Source organism: Bos mutus, chromosome 10, assembly GCF_027580195.1.
Source record: "Bos mutus isolate GX-2022 chromosome 10, NWIPB_WYAK_1.1, whole genome shotgun sequence".
Lineage (NCBI taxonomy): Eukaryota > Metazoa > Chordata > Mammalia > Artiodactyla > Bovidae > Bos > Bos mutus.
Window position 1 is genome coordinate 93,904,277 of NC_091626.1, and position 20,992 is coordinate 93,925,268.

Below are 20,992 nucleotides of genomic sequence, written 5' to 3' on the forward strand. Positions count from 1 at the left end.
TTTTTCCTAAAAATCCTGTTTTTTAGAATTCCACTTTTTTGTCTTTTCAGAATTCCATTGTGATTTATCAATTCCTTTTTCTAATGGATCTCTTTGTGTAGCTTTTTAGTGGTTGCTGTAAACATTACGCTATATGTACATAGCTGTCAGAGTCTACTAGGATTGTCATTTTATCAGTTTGAAGCGTAGAAAACTTTCTTCCTTCATGTTCTTTTGTCTTTCCTATTTGTAATTTAATTGTCTTAAATATTCTTCTGTATTTATTTAGAATCATGTCATATCATGTTAAATTTATTATGTCAACTATCAAACATGATTTTAAAAACTCAATAGGAGAAGGCAAATCTATTGGATTTATCCATATATTTGATTACTATGCTCTTTTTTTCTTCCTGATCTTCTAAGATTCTTTTATAATCTCTCTTTAGGGACTTGTCTTTAGTTGTTTTTTAAGTATCAGTCCCTATAATAACAGCTGTTGACAACTAATTATCTTAATTTTTCTTCCTGAAAATGCCTTGAATTCACCTTTAGTCTTGAAGGAAACTTTCACTGCACACAGGACTCTTGAGTTGTCATTTCTTTTTCTATCAGCATTTAAAAAATTTTTATCATCTCAATGGATTCTAAAGAGAAATTTGCTAGGATTCTATTTTCCTCCTATAACTATGGTATTGTTTCTCTCTCATTGCTATTAAGATTTCTTCTTTATGTTTGGTTTTCAGACCTTCATCTCTATTTAGGATATGTTTAGAGTAGACCCAGGGTTTGAAAGGCCTAAGAAGCCTAGATCTGATTTATTAGTAGGTACATCAAGAAACAAGCACAAAGACTTGGGATTTCTATAAATCGAAGATGATAAAAGAACACATCAAACAGCCAGAATTACTATAGGCCCCAAAATACATACCTGCTTATACCTTATAAGTCCAGAACCTAAACAGTCCAAGATAAAGGAATTTAAATAAAAGCCAAGCTTTCCATTAGGTGAATTTAATTTAGAGATACTGTATGTAGGGAGGAAAATGATTTTATGCCTGAATTTGAGCTCATGAAACTTATTCTCAAAGTGGTGTTTAGAATAGATCATAACTGTCTCTTGCTCATTATGCTAATTGTCACATGTAGTCCTTTTAACCAAAAGAGCCCTTAAATTGATTTAAGCCAGTTAACTTGTTTCTTAAGATATTCTTGCTTTTTCTGCTCTTGGTGCTAGTCGAAATATTAAAAATCTTAATAGCTGACTCAGTTGAAACCTCCATTCTGTATCTTGGTGTTTCTTCACACCAGAGCCAAGAATGAGGCTGAATGGGCAGATTATTCTGTTGTTTTCCATAATGTCGCAGTTTTATGGAGAAGTTGTTTTAAATCTCTAAAGTTGTCAAGATGGAAAGTTTCACCAGAAATGAACTGACATCAAATAAAACATGAGTACCTGTATTTGGGTGTTTTACCACATGCCTAAGACAGACAGTGGATTATAAGCCTTTCATTTATGGGGCCATTTGGGCTCCATCTGTAGACCAGCATGTTGTTTCAGCGTCTGAGACAAACCACAGAGGATAGACATACTTTTTGAATGTTGTTCTTCATTTTAACCTGTGTGTTTTCTGTGGTCAGGCCTGATGAGAAAACTCTTAACTCGCCGTGGTATATCCAGATATGTGCCAGTGGGTGGCAGTAGATATGGCCGAGTTATAAGAAATGTAGCTACCAGTTATGGATGGAATCCAAACGCAGAACGCTTGAGGGCTTGTTTGGCTTATTTGTTTCAAAATGCAGGTGATTATTTTTCACATATTTTTCTAATTTTGGCAGGTGTACTAAGGGTAATTATTACTATATATGTGTACATATATATATAAACTCTTACTATGTACCAGGCTGTATTAAGTGTTTTACTAATGTTAATTTATACACTTTCACACTATATTAAGTGTTTTACTTATTAATTTTAAAGCATACATTTTATTATTTTTTGAGGTTTTTTGTCTAATGTATAATCATAGTGTTATTCATTTATCTTATTTACCTTTACTAGTGTAAAAAAATAGGCAAAACATTTGCTGACAAATGTTACATTAAGCTGAGGAACTATTTAACTGTCACCTTTTCCTTTAAACAAATTTTTTGCTGTTTTTATGTTGTGAGATACTATATATGCTGTATGTTGAACACATTTTGCCAAAAACAACTGCTTTCTCAAGTGTCTAGGTGTTTGCTTTCCACCACAGCCACATCTTTTGACATCATGTCCCAGAGTTGAGGCATTTTATTGTGGACTGTCGTTAACTGTAGGTATTCTCATAGGTGCCTGGTGTTACTCAAGTGCTTTAGCAAAGTTTCCTTTTAGTTTGGGAAGACATTGGAAAATGTATAGGCATTTATGGCAGAGCTTGAAATACTATGTCATGTCAGTAGAAGTCTCGAAAGGCAAAGGAAGATAGTCACTGTTTTGAGAAATGAAGTGTTGTACCCTGGTCCAGTTCAGAAACCCCGGGCTCAAGTTCACACACTTCTCTTCACTAGTTATGTGATGTTGACAGGGACTTTTAATCTCTCGGAACTCAGTCCTCATCTCTAAGATGTGGAAAGTGGGTTAGAGCAGTGAGCAGTGGTCCTCAGCACAGTGTGGAGCTTTAGAGCCATATCACAGCCCCACAGAGGTTGATGCCAGGATGAGAGGGAAGTCCAGTGTCCGGGCCTCCAGGCCCTTCACTTCTGCTTCCACCAAAGCTGCTTTCTTTTAGCTTTTTAAATTGTTTGTTTATGCTATGTTAATATGTTTTAATATGTTTGTTTATGCACACAGTGTGTGTGACTTCATTCATAAGAATTCTACTTCTTTTTTAAAAAAATCAAAAACCTTGGCATTAGGTTAGTTCAGTGGTCCCTAAAGTGTCAGCAATCCTGAATAACTTGGGAGCCAGGAAAAGAAAAGAGAAACTGACCGTGTTTTCAGCATGTAGATAGTACCTGGAGCATCTAGTATATAACAGCGGAAGGCTAAGCCCACCGTTTGCGATGTCTTAAGGGTTGTGGTGTGTTCTTTAATTTGATTAATTCCATTGTACCACACCTACCACCCACAAAGAAAAATGGCACAGGTTTACTTGTTACAAATTATTCTTTTGAGAATTTACATTATCTATTGTTTCCCATGGGTTTTCCACAGAAATTTCATGGGAATTACATTATCTATTATTTTACATTATCTGTTGTTTTCCACAGGCTTCCCTGTAGCTCAGATAGTAAAGACTCTGCCTGCAATGCAGGAGACCCCGGTTCAATTCCTGGGTTGGGAAGATTCGCTGGAGAAGGGATAGGCTACCCACTCCAGTATTCTTGGGCTTCCTTGGTGGCTCAGCTGGTAAAGAATCCGCCTGCAATGCGAGAGACGTGGGTTCGATCCCTGGGTTGGGAAGATCCCTTTGATAAGGGGACAGCTACCCACTCCAGTATTGTGGCCTGGAGAATTCCATGGACTGTACAGTCCCCTGGGTCTCAAGAGCTGGACACATCCGAGCTACTTTCACATCACGTTGTTTTTCACAGATGTTAGGGTACGTAGAGCAGCATTGAAAAGGAGCACTAAATTACTAAATGGGGTGCAGGAGCCAGAAACTAAATGCTTTTCCCTAAACTGCAGTCACTGTTTCACCATATTCTTCTGCCACTGCTACTGTGTCCAGTGCTGTTGTTATAAATGCTGCTGAGTCTGAAACCCTTGTTTCTAGAACTTTCTCTCCATTAACAACTAGGCTGAGTTATAATATGGATGAGATTTTTTATAGTAAAATTTAGGGGGAAAAAAAACCAAAAACCTACTTCTGTCTAAGCTTGATCTCCAACCTTTCTGTGAAGGGTCAAGCTGCTAAATGACTTATGCACACCTGAACAGGATTCTCCTTTTAAAAGCAATTAAACAAACAACCTATCTGTTTCCTTGGCTACTAGGAACCAGAATCAACATTTAAAAAGTGTCAAACCTCCTTAAATAGCCAGACCACTAGTTGCAAAGGAAGTGGTGGAAGACAGTCTTAGCCAGAAACATGATCATGATATATTACCCTGTGTGTGCCAGAGAAATGCAACGTGGAGGAAAACAAAACAGAACAACAGGACTCTCCGCTACTCATCCATAATGTCCTGCTTTTGTAAGTGGGACTTTTTCCCTCCTCTAATAACCATATGTCATAATGAGTTAGTATCAGCTCATTTAAACTGGCTCAAGCCAGTCCAAAAAAAATACACAGGATGGCTGCCCTTTTCACCAAAAAAAAAAATCTCATTTACTAATGTTGATGGAAGCACATTTAGCCACAGCAATTTGCATGGCAGTTGAATTGCTGTTTGTGTTGAACAGCAAACCAGAGAATAATAAAGCAAAACAGGAACATGCCAGTGGTGAGCAAGGGAGCAGAGAAGCCCTTCAGCTTTTTCCATGCTGACCATTTGTTCTAAAGCAAGGAAGAACAAACAGCAGTTTGCTCATTAGAACCAGGTGTCACAGCACAGTCGATGGTCACAGCATTGTGTAACGTCAGCTGTCCAGAGGTCTCACCTGTGTTCTCGCATCTCATGTCTGTTTGCAATAGAGCAGTCACTTCTCAGCAATGCCTAGTAGCCATTTTTCATCAGCACAGGTTAACAACCCTGTTTATCATTCCAAATGCCTATACTTGAACAATGCAACTAGCAAGTGAGCAAATGAATAAAGAAATGATATAGGCAGAGAAAGGTATTTTGGGGACCTGAGTTAAGTAGCAAAGGTGGTTAAGCAGTGGTTAGGGAAGCTGTGGATATAAAGACATCAAAGCCCTCGTTGTTGACATCAGTGGCCTCCTAAGATAAGTGAGACAAATACGGATGTGTGCACTTAAAAAATAACCGTATGGAACTTCCCTGGTCATCCAGTGGTTAAGAATCCATTTGCCAACACAGGGGACATGGGTTCAATCTGGGAAGGTCCCACATGCCGTGGAGCAGCTGAAGCCAGAGCGCCCTGAAGCCCATGCTCCACAAGAGACACCACCAGAGTGGGAAGCCCTCTCACCACAACTGGAGAGTAGCCCTGCTCACTGGAACTCGAGAAAACACATGGGCAGCGACGAAGACCCAGTGCAGCCATAAATAAATACATTGTTAAATTATTTTTAAATAAAATAACCATATGAAGAAGGATGCAACTAAGTACTGAGTGGTACTAAAGAGATGAGCTAGGAAGGCGGGAGAGCAGAGCTCTAGCTGTGGCTGCAGCGCTAGGTAATTGCAGGCAAACAGTTTGCCTTCTTGGAGCTTCATGTCTTCATCTGTTTATTACAGAATGAAATGTTTCACTGTGAAATACGAAGTTCTTGCTAACCCCAAGTTCTCCAAGTTTCTGCGCAGAGATAAGAAGGTTCAGCACAACCACGTCCCCAGAGACTTTTAGCAATGACAGCAATGCAGCTACTACTGAAAAAAAAGAAAAGAACAACATTAGAAGTGGTTATGTGGCCTTCAGACAAGGGTGGACCTTGTCCTCAGCCAGTTCTGTTTCTTGACTCTGTTCTTTCCTGCCAGCTTCATCGCTTGCACACATTCCTTTGACACAGGAGAAAATAGCACCTTGGAAGCGCCAGGCTTATCTAAGCTTGCAGGTTCAGAAGGAGCGTTCTCTCTTGGAATCCATATTATTCCCTAAAAAAATGATTCCTGCTGGCATTTGCTTAGCTTATATGCTTGGGCAGGAAAGGTGCCCTGACAGGCCAGTCTGGGTCAGGACTTACTTTTGTGGCCAGAGAGGTTGGCCCTTTGACTGAAAGTTTCACAGGAACCACGTGGAGAAGAACGTGAAGTTCTCAAAGGGAAGGATTGGACATAGAGACAGAAGAAGAACAGCTGTCCACTTATACCGTGATAGAAGCCGGGATGAAGATCAGTGAGGGTGAACAGAAGGGGAGTTCTGTATTTTAAATCAATTATAGGAATTCCATGGTAGTTTTTTAAGTCATTCAAAATCAAGCATTGCCATTGGTATCAGCTTTTTAGAAGAGCAGTGTCACGTTTATGTATTTGAAGAAAACCGGGAGCATAATTTTTAAATTGCGATAGCTCTATGATCTTCTAAGGATAGACTGAACTCCTTTACTAAATAAAATAAAAATAATTTATTTTATCAAATGTGTGAGTTGAACTTGGCTATAAGATTCAAAACCTGTTACTTATCCAGTTAAGTTTTGGCTAAGAAGATTGATGTTTGGCATACCAAGTTGACCCTGGAAGAACAAGATCAGTTTTCTTTAATGGTTGTTATACCCCACTATCCACTCTTCCAGCTCCACTGTTTCATTAAGCCATGTCATTCATCACAAGGGGTTCAGTTCTGAGAACCTCCTGTATCAGTAAGTTGTGGAGCAAAATGGCCATGGCCACATAGTGACACAGTAGTGATTTTGTATCTCACAAATACTTTTTTATTAAAAAAAAATTTAATTGACGTTTAGTTGACACACAATATTGTATTAGTTTCAGATTGAGGGCAGGAGGAGAAGAGGGAGACAGAGAAAGAGATGGTTGGATGGCATCACCAACTCAATCGACATGAGTTTGAGCAAACTCTGGAAATTGGTAGACAGGGAACCCTGGCGTACTGCAGTTCATGGGGTCGCAAGGAGTTGGACACAACTTAGCGACTGAACAAAAACAATACAACATAGTAATTTGACATTTCTATACAATACACCCTGTTTATTTAACTTATATGCAGAGTACATCATGAGAAAAGCTGGACTGGAAGAAACACAAGCTGGAATCAAGATTGCCGGGAGAAATATCAATAACCTCAGATATGCAGATGACACCACCCTTATGGCAGAAAGTGAAGAGGAACTCAAAAGCCTCTTGATGAAAGTGAAAGTGGAGAGTGAAAAAGTTGGCTTAAAGCTCAACATTCAGAAAACGAAGATCATGGCATCTGGTCCCATCACTTCATGGGAAATAGATGGGGAAACAGTGTCAGACTTTATTTTTCTGGGCTCCAAAATCACTACAGATGGTGACTGCAGCCATGAAATTAAAAGATGCTTACTCCTTGGAAGGAAAGTTATGACCAACCTAGATAGCATATTCAAAAGCAGAGACATTACTTTGCCAACAAAGGTCCGTCTAGTCAAGGCCATGGTTTTTCCTGTGTTCATGTATGGATGTGAGAGTTGGACTGTGAAAAAGGCTGAGCGCCGAAGAATTGATGCTTTTGAACTGTGGTGTTGGAGAAGACTCTTGAGAGTCCCTTGGACTGCAAGGAGATCCAACCAGTCCGTTCTAAAGGAGATCAGCCCTGGGATTTCTTTGGAAGGAATGATGCTAAAGCTGAAACTCCAGTACTTTGGCCACCTCATGTGAAGAGCTGACTCATTGGAAAAGACTCTGATGCTGGGAGGGATTGGGGGCAGGAGGAGAAGGGGACAACAGAGGATGAGATGGCTGGATGGCATCACTGACTCAATGGACGTCAATCTCAGTGAACTCCAGGAGTTGGTGATGGACAGGGAGGCCTGGCGTGCTGCGATTCATGGGGTCGCAAACAGTCGGACACGACTGAGTGACTGATCTGATCTGATCTGATCTGATACAATGCAGATTGATCACCATGGTATGTTTAGTAAACATCTGTCATCATGCAAAGCTGTTGCAGTTTTATTGACAGTGTTCCCTATACCATACATTCCATCACCATGACTTATTCATAATTGGAGGTTTGTACCTCTTAATCCCTATCACTTACTTCACCAACCTTCCCACCCACCCCTAGACTACTGGTTTGTTCACTGTATCCATGACTTTGTCTGTTTTGTTTCGTTTGTTTGGTGTTAAGGATTTGTTTTTAGATTCCACTTGTAAGTGAAATACTATGGTATTTGTCTTTTTTTCTCTGACTTATTTCACTTAGCATAATATCCTCTAGGTCCATCTGTGTTGTTACAAATGGCAAGATTTCAGTCCTTTTTTTATGGCTAATATTTCATTCTATATATGTATCACATCTTCTTTATTGATTCACAGATACTTTCTTACACAATATACGAAAATAAACTAAAAATGAGTTAAAGACTTGATAAGACCTGAAGCCATAAGACTCCTAGAAGAAAACATAGGGATATCTTAGCAGTATTTTTTGGATGTGTCTCCTCAGGCAAGGGCAAAAAAAAAAAAAAAAAAGTGACTATATCAAACTGAAAAGCTTTTGCAGAGCAAAGGAAATCATCAACAAAAAAGCAACCCACTGTGGGGGAGAAGATATTTGAAAATGATAAATCTGATAAGGAGTTAATATCTAAATCATATCAATGTAAAGAAGTCAGACAACTCAATTAAAAAAAATCTGATTTAAAAAATGGGCAGAGGTGGTGAATAGACGTTTTTCCAAGGGAAGTATACAGATGGCCGCTATACATTTAAAAAGATGCTTGACATCACCAATCATCAGGGGCATGCAAATCAAAACCATGATGAGGTGTCACCTCACACCTGTTAGCGCGGTTATTCTCAAGAAGACAGCAGAAGCAAATGTTGGCAAGGATATACAGAAAAGGGAACCCTGTTGGAATGTAAGTTGGTGCAACCATTGTAGGTAATAGTTTGGAGGCTCCTCCAAAAATTAAAACTACAACAGCCACATGATCCTACAATTCCCCTTCTGGGTATTTTTCTGAAGAAAATGAAAACACTAAATCCAAAAAGATATATTCACCCCCATGTTTATTGAAGCATTATTTACAATAGCCAAGATATTGAAGTAATTTATGTCTCACAAATATTGAACAGAGTTGTGCTGAAGATAAATTACTAAAACCATCTGTTGTTTTGGCCTGTCTGATATCCATACCTCCTCCTCTTGTTAATAGTACCCTGGTGTTTGGAAACAGTCCTTTCTGGTCTTCATCCAATTCTTCTGGGATTATCAATGAAAGTGTTTCATACTTTCCCTTGGCCAAGCAGTAAGCAAAAGATCTAAGCTGGTCTCATTAGCTCTTCTCTGTATGGAATTCCATCTTGAGTGGAGTAACATGAAGGTTAGTGTTACCCAGTATAAAATGCCCATTAGTTCACGCTACCTACATTCCTACCCACCCAGGTCAGTTGTTTCTCTCTCCAGAATCTGGATCATTTTTTCTATTATCTATTGTTACTAAATGTATTGGTTAATTAACCAATACATTAATTAATCTTATAGCCTTCTAATAAGTTCTAAATGCTTGCTGTTCAGCTAGCATGTTCAGTTAGCTGATTATTATCAGTGAGCAAGTGCTATGTACCAAAACAACCCCCAATTACATTTATTTCATAAGTCATGATTCCGTGAGCTGAAATTGGTTTTGGGCTTAGCTGGGCAGTTTGTCTGGTCTCTGTTGGCTCCCAGCACCATCAATTAGATTATGCCAGGTCTCCTGAAGTTTCAGGATATTGCCCTCCCAGTTACGACACAGACCAGTGCAACTTGCTACCCACTATACTACTGTTTCCTGCTCCATCTAGCAGCATTTGCTAAAAACATTTGCATTTGCCCTTCTGGCATATACATTGAATTTCTGTGCATTGTATTTTCCTTTTATGAAGCCAGATGACTAACAGTAAGTCATCTGGCTTCTGGGCATTTGCTGGCTACCAGTTGGGGCAACCTGCAGAGGTTCAGGAGTGGAAAGAATCCTGGACCATGTGTCTATTGTCACCTAGCAGGCTGGACTGGGCCTGTTCAAATGGTAGTGACAGAATACCACGTGGAAAAGTGAACTCAGTGTGGATGTGCACACACTTGCTTCTCCTGTTTTCTATTTACCAGATCAAGTCAGGTGGCAATCTTAGATGCGAGATACCCGTGACCCCTTAACGACAGTAGCTGCAATGTCACGATGTGGATAAGTAAGGATAAAGGAAGTGGAATGATCGAGGACACTTATCGTATCACACCACCATTTGGTGTCTGTACCATATAGCTAAAAATTCTGATGTGCCAACAAAAACCTTTAAAAATAAAACCCTAATAATTCTCCCATAGCTTTCTTGATGTAACTGATTATGGGTCCTTTGGGAGCCAACATCAGCCATCGACAGGTACAAAGCACAACCTGACTTTTATCCCTAACCCCAGTACATTGTCTTAAGGAGATTGCCTGACGTTCCTCTGTATTTCTCTTCACTGTGCAGTCTCAAAAAGTCATCACCATCAATTATATCATCTACCAGTCTCCTGAAGTTTCAGGATATTGCCCTCCCAGTTATGATAGACCAGTGTGACTTGTTACCCACTCTACTACTTTCCTGCTCCTTCTGGTAGCATTTGCTACTAACATTTGCATTTGCTTTTCTGGGGCATACACTGAGTTTCTGTATGTTGTCTTTTCCTTTATGCAGCACAGCCTCTTGGTAAGTTATATACATCACAGAGTGAGGCAAACACTAATCATGATGTGCGCTGCTGTAGGTATTTTTTTCCCAGTTTTAATCCAAGTTCTAAGTCAGCCCAGCCCTCTTTAGGTTTGCAAGATCTAATAAGATCATAGCACAGGGTGGAATGGCTTCAGGCAGAAAATTCTGCTTGCCAAATGCCTTTTCCTTTGTAGCAAGTTCATAAATTAATGCAGGACACTGAGACACCATGCCTGTACACATGCATTTAGACAGAAGTCTCTGGAGTTGACTGACTCACCTTCCAGCCTCTGATTTCTCTGAGATGGTGCCAGGCGGTTGGTCAGATGTGGCTTCTGCACTTCCCACCCTCTCAGTGTGAAATGATAATTAATATGACTTTACAGTTAAGAGGGTGTTCTCTTTCCATTAATAACACCCATTATTCCAGGGTATTTTAATTTGGTTGTAAAAATTGACTCTGGAGGTAGAACTTGGCTTGGGAGCTTATTTTAAGAGCAAATGGATTGTCTCTATTTTTTTTTTCTTTCAAAAGAAAATTTTTTTTTTTTAAAGAAAATTTTGTATTGTTTTTTGAGTTGCATAAGCATTATACCAAATTTCTAAAGCATTGGTATGATGTTGGACTTGTACTTGAGTTGGTCTCATTTTCTGGTATCTCCACCAGACCTCAGATCACCCAGGGTTTCTCAGCTAGCTTAGGCATGGCAGGGCCCAGATCTCTGCCACGTGTCATCAGCTGGGATCGGAGAGCATTCCTTTCTTGTTGTTTCTCATACTTTAACATCAAATTCTCTTTCTAGGCAATAGTTTATGCAAGCTACTGACCGAATCAACTTTTGATACTAAGAGGCAATGCATTTTTACATTATATTTTAACCGGTATTTTACTTTCTTATTTTAGATCTGCTGGAGGAGACTCATAGAAAAGATGAAGAAATGGAATCTCTGCAGGTAAGTTCTCCAGTGGGCAGGTACCTTTGGTTTAAACATTTGTTTTCACTCTGTTAGCCTTTATCATAGTCACATTCAGACTACTATGGCAAATGGAGCTTTAAAACCCAGCTTGAAATTTACTTTGTTTTTGAAGTGTTTGAGAGCATTCATAATCTCTGAAAGCAGGAAGCCAACTCCATCTCTATGTACTCTTGAACCATTTTTTTCTTGGTAGAGCTTAGTAGGAACTGCAGCATTCAGAAATGAAGCAATATCTCTGAAAAGTCCTTTCCCCTCAAACAGAGCTAATGAATGAGAATTAATTCACAGAATCTGCATTTTCATGTGAAATCAAAAGTATTCTGACTCTACAAATATCATCCTATTATTACCAATGACCAACCAAGAATATTAACACATCCGTTGAGCTTAATACTTTACCTTGTATGCCTCTCAATTCACTATGGATATATGCACATTTCTTGGACTGGAAAATTGTGTTTGAAAGATTGCACTCAAATTTTAATTGACATTTCCATGGTGTGAGCAATTGATGTTAACTTAGCATCTGACAGAAGTTCTCTCTTCCTTTTACATAGGCTGACTTACAAATGGGTAACTTGAGTGTCTATCTTTATTAGGGGAAACATAATCAGTTATACTCACATGACAGAACCAATTCATTTAACACCGCACTGGGGATTAAGAACAGTAAATACTTTGGACCTTTAGAGTTCTTCCTGAGCCTGGAGCCGCAAGGCGGGGCTGGAGACTGATATAAGGAGCTGGCTTGAGCGCTTTAGGGGTAGAGATGTTTGCTTCTGGTGAACAAAGGACTGGTTAAGCAAAGCTCACAGAGCAAGGGAAATGTTCTCTTATTGGGGTTGTTTTATTTGATAATGTATCTGGTGAGAGAAAATTGTATAACTGATCTGAAAAATGATTCAGAGGAGTGTAGTATACCTAATAAAATACCTAATTTTATTACTGCATACCTAATAAAAGTCACATGTGTTAGCCACAATTTATACAGCTTAAATTCTTTTAACACCTTGTGCTATATTCAGGTATAAAAAGAAAGAGCCCTGGTTGGTCCAGTCTGGGGCTAGGGGAAAAAATCTCAAGTGTATACTTGCCCTGTCTCTGAGAAATTAATATCAGCAATACTTGTTGCTATAAAGAGTGAAAGTTTGTACACTAATTGTATATAGTGAGGAGGTGATAAAGGCTTTCTGATGCCTTTTGATTATGCACTGTTTGCCTTTAGCCCCCGAATACCACGTATAAGCATATTTATTGAGTGCTTAGTACATATCTGGCCTTTTGAAATGGTATCATAAACCTTTTTGAGTTTATTTCTCTCACAATATGAATGTTGGAACTAGAAATCCTGTTAAATTTAATAGCTTGTGTTGCTTCTCAAATATTTATTATTGACAGCATTTTCCACCAGAATGTCCACTGAGTGCAGTGGAATGCACCAGCCAACTCACTATGGGCACTTAAAGATGTAGAGTATCCAGTGTGAGGTCCAGTGCGGAAGAATTCAACCTTGGCACTTTGTAGTGGCAATTAGTGCCTAACACGAACACTCTATTAAGAACAAAGAAGGGAGTACCTCAGAGTGTACGGGAGTGCAGAGACACATCCCAGAAAGCCTCGCACTTTAAAGGCTAGAAGAAAATGCATCACAAAGTACCTCCATTCGTGAATTTCCATATGCAAATATACATAGTACAAGAGATATTTTTGAGAAGGCTGTTAAAGTATACAGAGTGAAATCTGACAATCACAGAAAAAGACAGAATGGTTTTTAAAAATGAGAGCACTAAGTACTAGATATTGACAACTTGGCTCTGCTTCTGATTCACTGGGTAACCTTGAGGGACTCAATTAACTTTGCTGTGCCTATTTTCTCATCTGTAATATAAAATCATAACACAGTCTTCCAAAAGTGTTTAGTGTGGATTAGATTATCCCAGAAGGGAGAGCTAAATATTTAATTCCAATGTACCATGTTAGCACATCCCCATGTATCCAAATTGAAGTCAATTTTATTTACTCATTATCATCATATAATTATGTATAACAGCCATTCTGCATTTAATGTTATCCTCCTTAAGGGCAGGGGGTATTTATTTATCTCTAAACACTTCCCAGTTCCTATAAGTCAAAGGTGCTCCATTTACTTATTGAAGAAATATTCATTGAGCACCAGTTCTATGCAAGGTGCTGTACTGGACAAGCTGCTTATACTGGTAGTTTGTTGCCCTTTTATACCAAAATTAATGAGAAAAATATTAAGTAGGTGTTTATAATAAAATATTAAAAATTGTGTTAGAGACAATGTTTACATCATTGTGGGAACATAAAACAACCCTCATCTTTGTTGGAGATAAGGGTATGTTGGGTGCAAGTACAGAGGGTTGAACGTGGGTAGGAAGAGCAGGGTTGGAGTGGCAATCCAGGTAGGCTTCTCAAAGGAAGCCAGTGTTTAAATGATAACCAGGAGTTAGCATTGATAGTTGTAGAGTAAAAATAAGTTCTAGGCAGTAGGAAGGATATGGGAGGACCTAAGGAATCAATTTCATTTTTAAGGACCTGAGAGACTTTCAATATGGTGGAATGTAGCATCTGAAAGAGGAGAGGCAAGACAAGAATTTGTAAGATGAATAGAGGTCTAAAGGATCTCATAAAGGAGTTGGAATTCTACCTTTAGTATATGGGAAACCCTTTAGTAAAGAGTTTCAAACAGGACAGCAATATGATCAAATTTACATTTTTACAAAGTAACTGGCTGTGAAGTCTAAAATCACTGGGGACTGGCAAGATTGAAACCAAAGAGACCAATTAAGCAAAAGTTTGTGAGAATATTGGGAGGAGATGGTGCTGACTTGAACTGGCTGGTAGCAGAGAGAGTGAAGAGGAATGGGGGTTCTTCATGTATGTTAGGTGTGAACATTTGGGGCACTATCAGATTGTTGTTACTGCTCAGACGCTCAGCCGTGTCCAGCTCTTTGCCACCCCATGGACTGCAGCGTGTCAGGCTTCCCTGCCCTACACCATCTCCTAGAGCTTGCTCAAATTCACGTCCATTGAGTCAGTGATGCCATCCAACCGTCTCGTCCTCTGTCATCCCCTTCTCCTCCTGCCTTCAATCTTTCCCAGCATCAGGGTCTTTTCCAGTTAGTCAGCTCTTTGCATCAGGTGGCCAAAGTATTGGAGCTTCAGCTTCAGCATCAGTCCTTCTAATGAATATTCAGGATTGATTTCCTTTAGGATTAACTGGTTTGATTTCCCTGCTGTCCAAGGGACTCTTTAGAGTCTTCTCCAGCACCACAGTTCAAAACCATTACTTCTTCAGCACTAGCCTTCCTGGTGGTACAACTCACACACTCATACATGACTACCGGAAAAACCATACCTTTCACTATACACACCAACCTTTTTCAGCCGGGTAGTGTCTCTGCTTTTTAATACACTTTCAAGGTCTGTGATAGCTTTTCTTCCAAGGAGCAAGCGTCTTTTAATTTGATGACTGCATTCACCATCTGCAGTGATCTTGGAGCCCCCCAAAATAAAGTCTGTCACTGTTTCCATTATTTCCCATCTAATTGCCATGAAGTGATGAGACCAGATGCCATGATCTTAGTTTTCTGAATGTTGAGCTTTAAGCCAACTTTTTCACTCTACTCTTTCACTTTCATCAAGAGGCTCTTTAGTTGCTCTTCGCTTTCTGCCATAAGCTGGTGTCATCTACAAATCTGAGGTGGTTGGTATTTCTCCTGGAAAACTTAATTCCAGCTTGTACTTTATCCAGCCTGGCATTTCACATGATGTACTCTGCATATAAGTTAAATCAGCGGGGTGATAGTATGCAGCCTTGACGATCTCCTTTCTCAATTTGGAATGAGTCCATTGTTCCATGTTCGGTTCTACCTGTTGCTTCTTGACTTCCATACAGATTTCTCAGGAGGCAGGTCAGGTGGTCTGCTATTCCCATCTCTCGAAGAATTTTCCACAGTTTGTTGTGATCCACACAGACAAAGGCTTTGGCGTTGTCACTGAAGCAGAAGTGGATGTTTTTTTTGAAACTCTTGGTTTTTCGATGATCCAATGGATATTAGCAATTTGACCTCTGGTTCCTCTGCCTTTTCTAAATCCAGTTTGAACATCTGGAAGTTCTCGGTTGCTGTACTGTTGAAGCCTGGCTTGGAGAATTTTGAGCATTACTTTACTAGCATGTGAGATGAGTGTAATTGTGCAGTAGTTTGAGCATTCTTTGGCATCACCTTTTTTTGGGATTGGAAAGAAAACTGACCTTTTCCAGTCCTATGGCCACTGCTGAGTTTACCAAGTTTTCTGGCATATTGAGTGCAACACTTTTATAGCACTGTCTTTTAGGATTTGAAAGAGCTCAACTGGAATTCCATCATCTCCACTAGCTTTGTTTGTAGTGATGCATCCTAAGGCCCGGCTCTAAGTTAGTAATACAGCATAGGGGTTATCTGGGTCATGAAGACCTTTTTTGTATAGTTCTTTTGTGTATTCTTGACACCTTTTCTTAATATCTTCCATTTCTGTTAGATCAGTACCATTTCTGTCCTTTATGCTGTCCATCTTTGCATTAAATGTTGCCTTCAGTTTGGTTGAGTCGCTCAGTTATGTCCGACTCTTTGTGACCACATGGATTGCAGCATGCTAGGCCTCCCTGTCCATCACCAACTCCCGGAGTTTACTCAAACTCATGTCTGTTCAGTGATGCCATCCAACTATCTCATCCTCTGTTGTCCCCTTCTCCTCTGCCTTCAGTCTTTCCCAGCATCAGGGTCTTTTCAAATGAGTAAGCTCTTCCATCAGGTGGCCAAAGTATTAGAGTTTCAGCTTCAGCATCATTCCTTCCAATGAATATTCAGGACTGATTTCCTTTAGAATGGACTGGTTGGATCTCCTTGCAGTCCAAGGGGCTCTCAAGAGTCTTCTCCAACACTACAGTTAAAAAGCATCAATTCTTCGGCGCTTAGCTTTCTTTATAGTCCAACTCTCACATCCATACATGACCACTGCAAAAACCATAGCCTTGACTAGATGGACCTTTGTTGGCAAAGTAATGTCTCTGCTTTTTAATATGCTGTCTAGGTTGGTCATAACTTTCTTTCCAAGGAGTAAGCGTCTTTTAATTTCATGGCTGCAATCACTATCTGCAGTGATTTTGGAGCCCCCCAAAATAAAGTCAGCCACTGTTTCCCCATCTATTTGCCATGAAGTGATGGGACCAGATTCCATGATCTTAGTTTTCTGAATGTTGAGCTTTAACCCAACTTTTTCACTCTCCTCTTTCACATTCATCAAGAGGCTTTTTAGTTCCTCTTCACTTTCTGCTGTAAGGGTGGTGTCATCTGTGTATCTGAGGTTACTGATATTTCTCCCAGCAATCTTGATTCCAGTTTTTAATTTCATGGCTGCAGTCACCATCTGTGGTGATTTTGGGGCCCAAGAAAATAAAGTCTGTCACTGTTTCCCTTGTTTCCCCATCTATTTGCCATGAAGTGATGGGACCAGATGCCATGATCTTAGTTCTGTGAATGCTGACCTTTAAGCAAACTTTTTCACTCTCCTCTTTCACTTTCATCAAGAAGCTCTTTAGTTCTTCTTCATTTTCTGCCATTAGATTGGTGTCTGAGGTTATTGATATTACTCCTGGCAATCTTGATTGCAGCTTGTGCTTCATCCAGCCCAGCATTTCTCATGATGTACTCTGCATAGAAGTTAAATAAGCAGGGTGACAATATACAGCCTTGACGTACTCCTTTTCCTATTTGGAACCAGTCTGTTGTTACATGTCCAGTTCTAACTGTTGCTTCCTGACCTACCTACAGAATTCTCAACAGGCCTGTCAGGTGGTCTGGTATTCCCATCTCTAGAAGAATTTTCCACAGTTTGTTGTGATCCACGTGGTCAAAGGCTTTGGTTTTGTCACAGAAGCAGAAGTGTTTTTCTGGAACTTTCTTGCTTTTTGGATAATCCAACGGATGTTGGCAATTTGATCTCTGGTTCCTCTGCCTTTCCTAAAACCAGCTTGAACATCTGGAAGTTCATGGTTCATGTATTGCTGCAGCCTGGCTTGGAGAATTTTGAGCATTACTTTACTAGCGTGTGAGATGAGTGCAATTGTGCAGTAGTTTGAGCATTCTTTGGCATTCTTTGGCCTTTCTTTGGGATTGGAATGAAAACTGCCCTTTTCCAGCCCCGTGGCCACTGCTGAGTTTTCCAAATTTGCTGAGATATTGAGTGCAGCACTTTCACAGCCTCATCTTTTAGTATTTGAAATAAATTGCTCAACTGGAATTCCATCATCTCCAATAGTTTTGTTCATATTGATGCTTCCTAAGGCCCACTTGACTTCATGTTCCAGGATGTCTGGCTCTAGGTGAGAGATCACACCATCTTGATTATCTGTGTTGTGAAGATCTTTTTTGTATAGTTCTTTTGTGTATTCTTGCCACCTCTTCTTAATATCCTCTGCTTCTGTTAGGTCCATATCCTTTATCCAGCCCATCTTTGCATGAAGTGTTCCCTTGGTATCTATTATTTTATTGAAGAGATCTCTAGTCTTTCCCATTATGTTGTTTTCCTCTATTTCTTTGCATTGATTACTGAGGAAGGCTTTCTTATCTCTCCTTGCTATTCTTGGACTCTGTATTCAGATGCTTATATCTTTCATTTTCTCCTTTGCTTTTAACTTCTCTTTTTTCTCAGCCATTTTTAAGGCCTTCTCAGACAACCATTTTGCATTTTTGCATTTTCTTTTCCTTGGGAATAGTCTTGATCCTTGCCTCCTGTACAATGTCACGAACCTCTGTCCATAGTTCTTCAGGCACTCTATCAGGTCTAATTCCTTGAATCTATTTGTCACTTCCACTATATAATCATAAGGGGGTTGATTAAGGTCATACCTGAATGCTCTGGTGGTTTTCTGCACTTTTTCAAAATAAGTCTGAATTTTGTATAATGAGTTCATGCTCTGATCCACAGTCAGTTCCCACTTTTGTTTTTGCTGACTGTATGGAGCTTCTCCATCTTTGGCTGCAAACAATATAATCAATCTGATTCCGGTATTGACCATCTGGTGATGTCCATTAGTAGAGTCATCTCTTGTGTTGTTGGAATAGGGTGTTTGCTATGACCAGTGCGTTCTCTTGGTAAAACTCTGTTAGACTTTTCCCTGCTTCATTTTGTACTCCAAGGCCAAATTTGCCTATTACTCCAGGTGTTTCTTGACTTCCTACTTTTACATTCCAGTTCCCTATGATGAAACGGACATCTTTTTTGGGTGTTAGTTCTAGAAGGTCCTGTATGTCTTCACAGAACTGTTCAACTTCAGCTTCCTCAGCATTAGTGGTTGGGGTATAGACTTGGCTTACTGGGGTGTTGAATGGTTTGCCTTGGAAATGAACAGAGATCATTCTGTCATTTTTGAGATTGCACCCAAATACTGCATTTTGGACTCTTTTGTTGACTATGAGGGCTACTCCATTACTTCTACGGGATTCTTGCCCACAGTAGTAGATATAATGGTCATCTGAGTTAAATTCACCCATTCCAGTCCACTTTAGTTCTCTGATTCCTAAAATGTCTATGTTCACTCTTGCCATCTCCTGTTTGACTACTTCTAATTTACCTTAATTCGTGGACCTGACATTCCAGGTTCCTATGCAATATTGTTCTTTCAGCATCGGACTTTATTTCCATCACCAGTCACATCCACAACTGGGTGCTGTTTTTGCTTTGGCTCTTCATTCCTTCTGCAGTTATTTCTCCACTGATCTCCATTAGCATATTTGGCACCTACTGACCTGGGGAGTTCATCTTTCAGTGTCCTATCTTTTTGCCTTTTTGTACTGTTTATGGGTTCTCAAGGCAAAGTGGTTTGTCATTCCCTTCTCCAGTGGACCACGTTTTGTCAGAACTCTCCACCATGACCCGTCCATCTTGGGTGACCCTGCCCACCATGGCTCATAGTTTCACTGAAATAGACAAGGTTGTGATCCATGTGATCAGTTTGGTTAGTTTTCTGTGACTGTGGTTTTCATTTTATCTGTCCTCTGATGGATGAGGATAAGGCTCCTCTGTCCATGGACTTCTCTAGGCAAGAATACTGGAATATTGCCATTCCCTTCTCCAGGGGATCTTTGCAACCTGGGGATCGAACTTCCCAATTCGGGAATCTCCCTCATTGCAAGCAGATTCTTTACCAACTGAGTCACCACGGAAATAGTTTTAGATTGTTAGGAAGTTTAAAGCAAAGAGTTAAGAGTGACATTTAGGTATCTTAATTGGGCAACTTCATGGATGGATGTGAGATAAGGGGGAGTTGATTAGTTCACTTTCATGGTATTTGGGTTTGGGTGCCTTAAAACATCCAGGGAACAATGGTAAGAGAGGGGTTCCTTTGTTGAACTGGATGTGTGGAATTTGGTGTCATCAGTTCTGGTCTCCATATATTATAGATGATGCTAAAAGTCATAGGATCTATGAGAACACTCAGGGAAGTATGTCGGATAAAAAAAGTTAAAACTTAACCCTGCTGCTGCTGCTGCTGCTAAGTCACTTCAGTCGTGTCCGACTCTGTGCAACCCCATAGACGGCAGCCCACCAGGCTCCCCTGTCCCTGGGATTCTCCAGGCAAGAACACTGGAGTGGATTGCCATCTATGGAGCACCAACACTTAAATATTGGCTAAGGATGAAAATCCTGCAAAGGAGTCTAAGATCTAAAGAAAATAAATTCTAGAGAGTATAATGTCAGGAGGCCTAACAAATATATTACCTGAATAAAAAATTGTTCAGTCTTTGAATCCACTTAGCTAATATATTTAAAATAAAAACTGTAATTTCCTGTAATTTATGAAATAAGTCATTCACTTTTGCAAAAAACCACCTGGGTAGCATAGTGTCTCACATAGTAACTACTCGTTCAGTTCAGTTCAGTCGCTCAGTCGTGTCCCCATGGACTGCAGCGCGCCAGGCCTCCCTGTCCATCACCAACTCCCGGAGTTCACTCAGACTCATGTGCATCGAGTCAGTGATGCCACCCGACCATCTCATCCTCTGTTGTCCTCTTCTCTTCCCACCATCAATCTTTCCCAGCATCAGGGTCTTTTCCAGTGAGTCAGCTCTTCACATCAGGTGGCCAAAGTATTGAAATTTCAGCTTCAGCATCAGTCCTTCCAATGAATATTCAGGAATGATTTCCTTTAGGATGGACTGGTTAGATCTCCTTGCAGTCCAAGGGACTCTCAAATGTGTTCTCCGAAACCACAGTTCAAAAGCATCATTTCACAGTACTATTAAATTTGACTAAATAACAAATGAGTACAACTTTGTGTGTGTGTGTGTGTTAATTGCTCAGTTATGTCTGACTGTAACCCTCTAGGCTCCTCTGTCCATGGAATTCTCCAGGCAAGAATACTGGAGTGGATTGGCATTCCCTTCTCCAGGGGATCTTCCCAACCCAGGGATCAAACCCAGGTCACCTGCACTGCAGATGGAGCCGTAAGGGAAGCCTGAATACCCCCCTACTCGTCTCTTATTCATAGGCACCTGTTGAGACTTAAATTGAAGAAATTAGGGAAAGCCACTAGACC

The 20,992-nt window shown here is 40.0% G+C and overlaps 1 protein-coding gene across 9 annotated transcripts in view; it reads left to right on the forward strand.

The window, feature by feature from the left end:
• The window catches only part of CEP128 (centrosomal protein 128), a 479,221-nt gene that overhangs the window by 363,939 nt on the left and 94,290 nt on the right, over positions 1-20,992 (forward strand). For all 9 annotated transcript variants that reach the window (XM_070378430.1, XM_070378426.1, XM_070378432.1 and 6 more), the window contains one exon: positions 11,315-11,364. In XM_070378430.1, the coding sequence (XP_070234531.1) occupies positions 11,315-11,364 (50 nt within the window). The remainder of the gene's footprint in view (positions 1-11,314; positions 11,365-20,992) is intronic.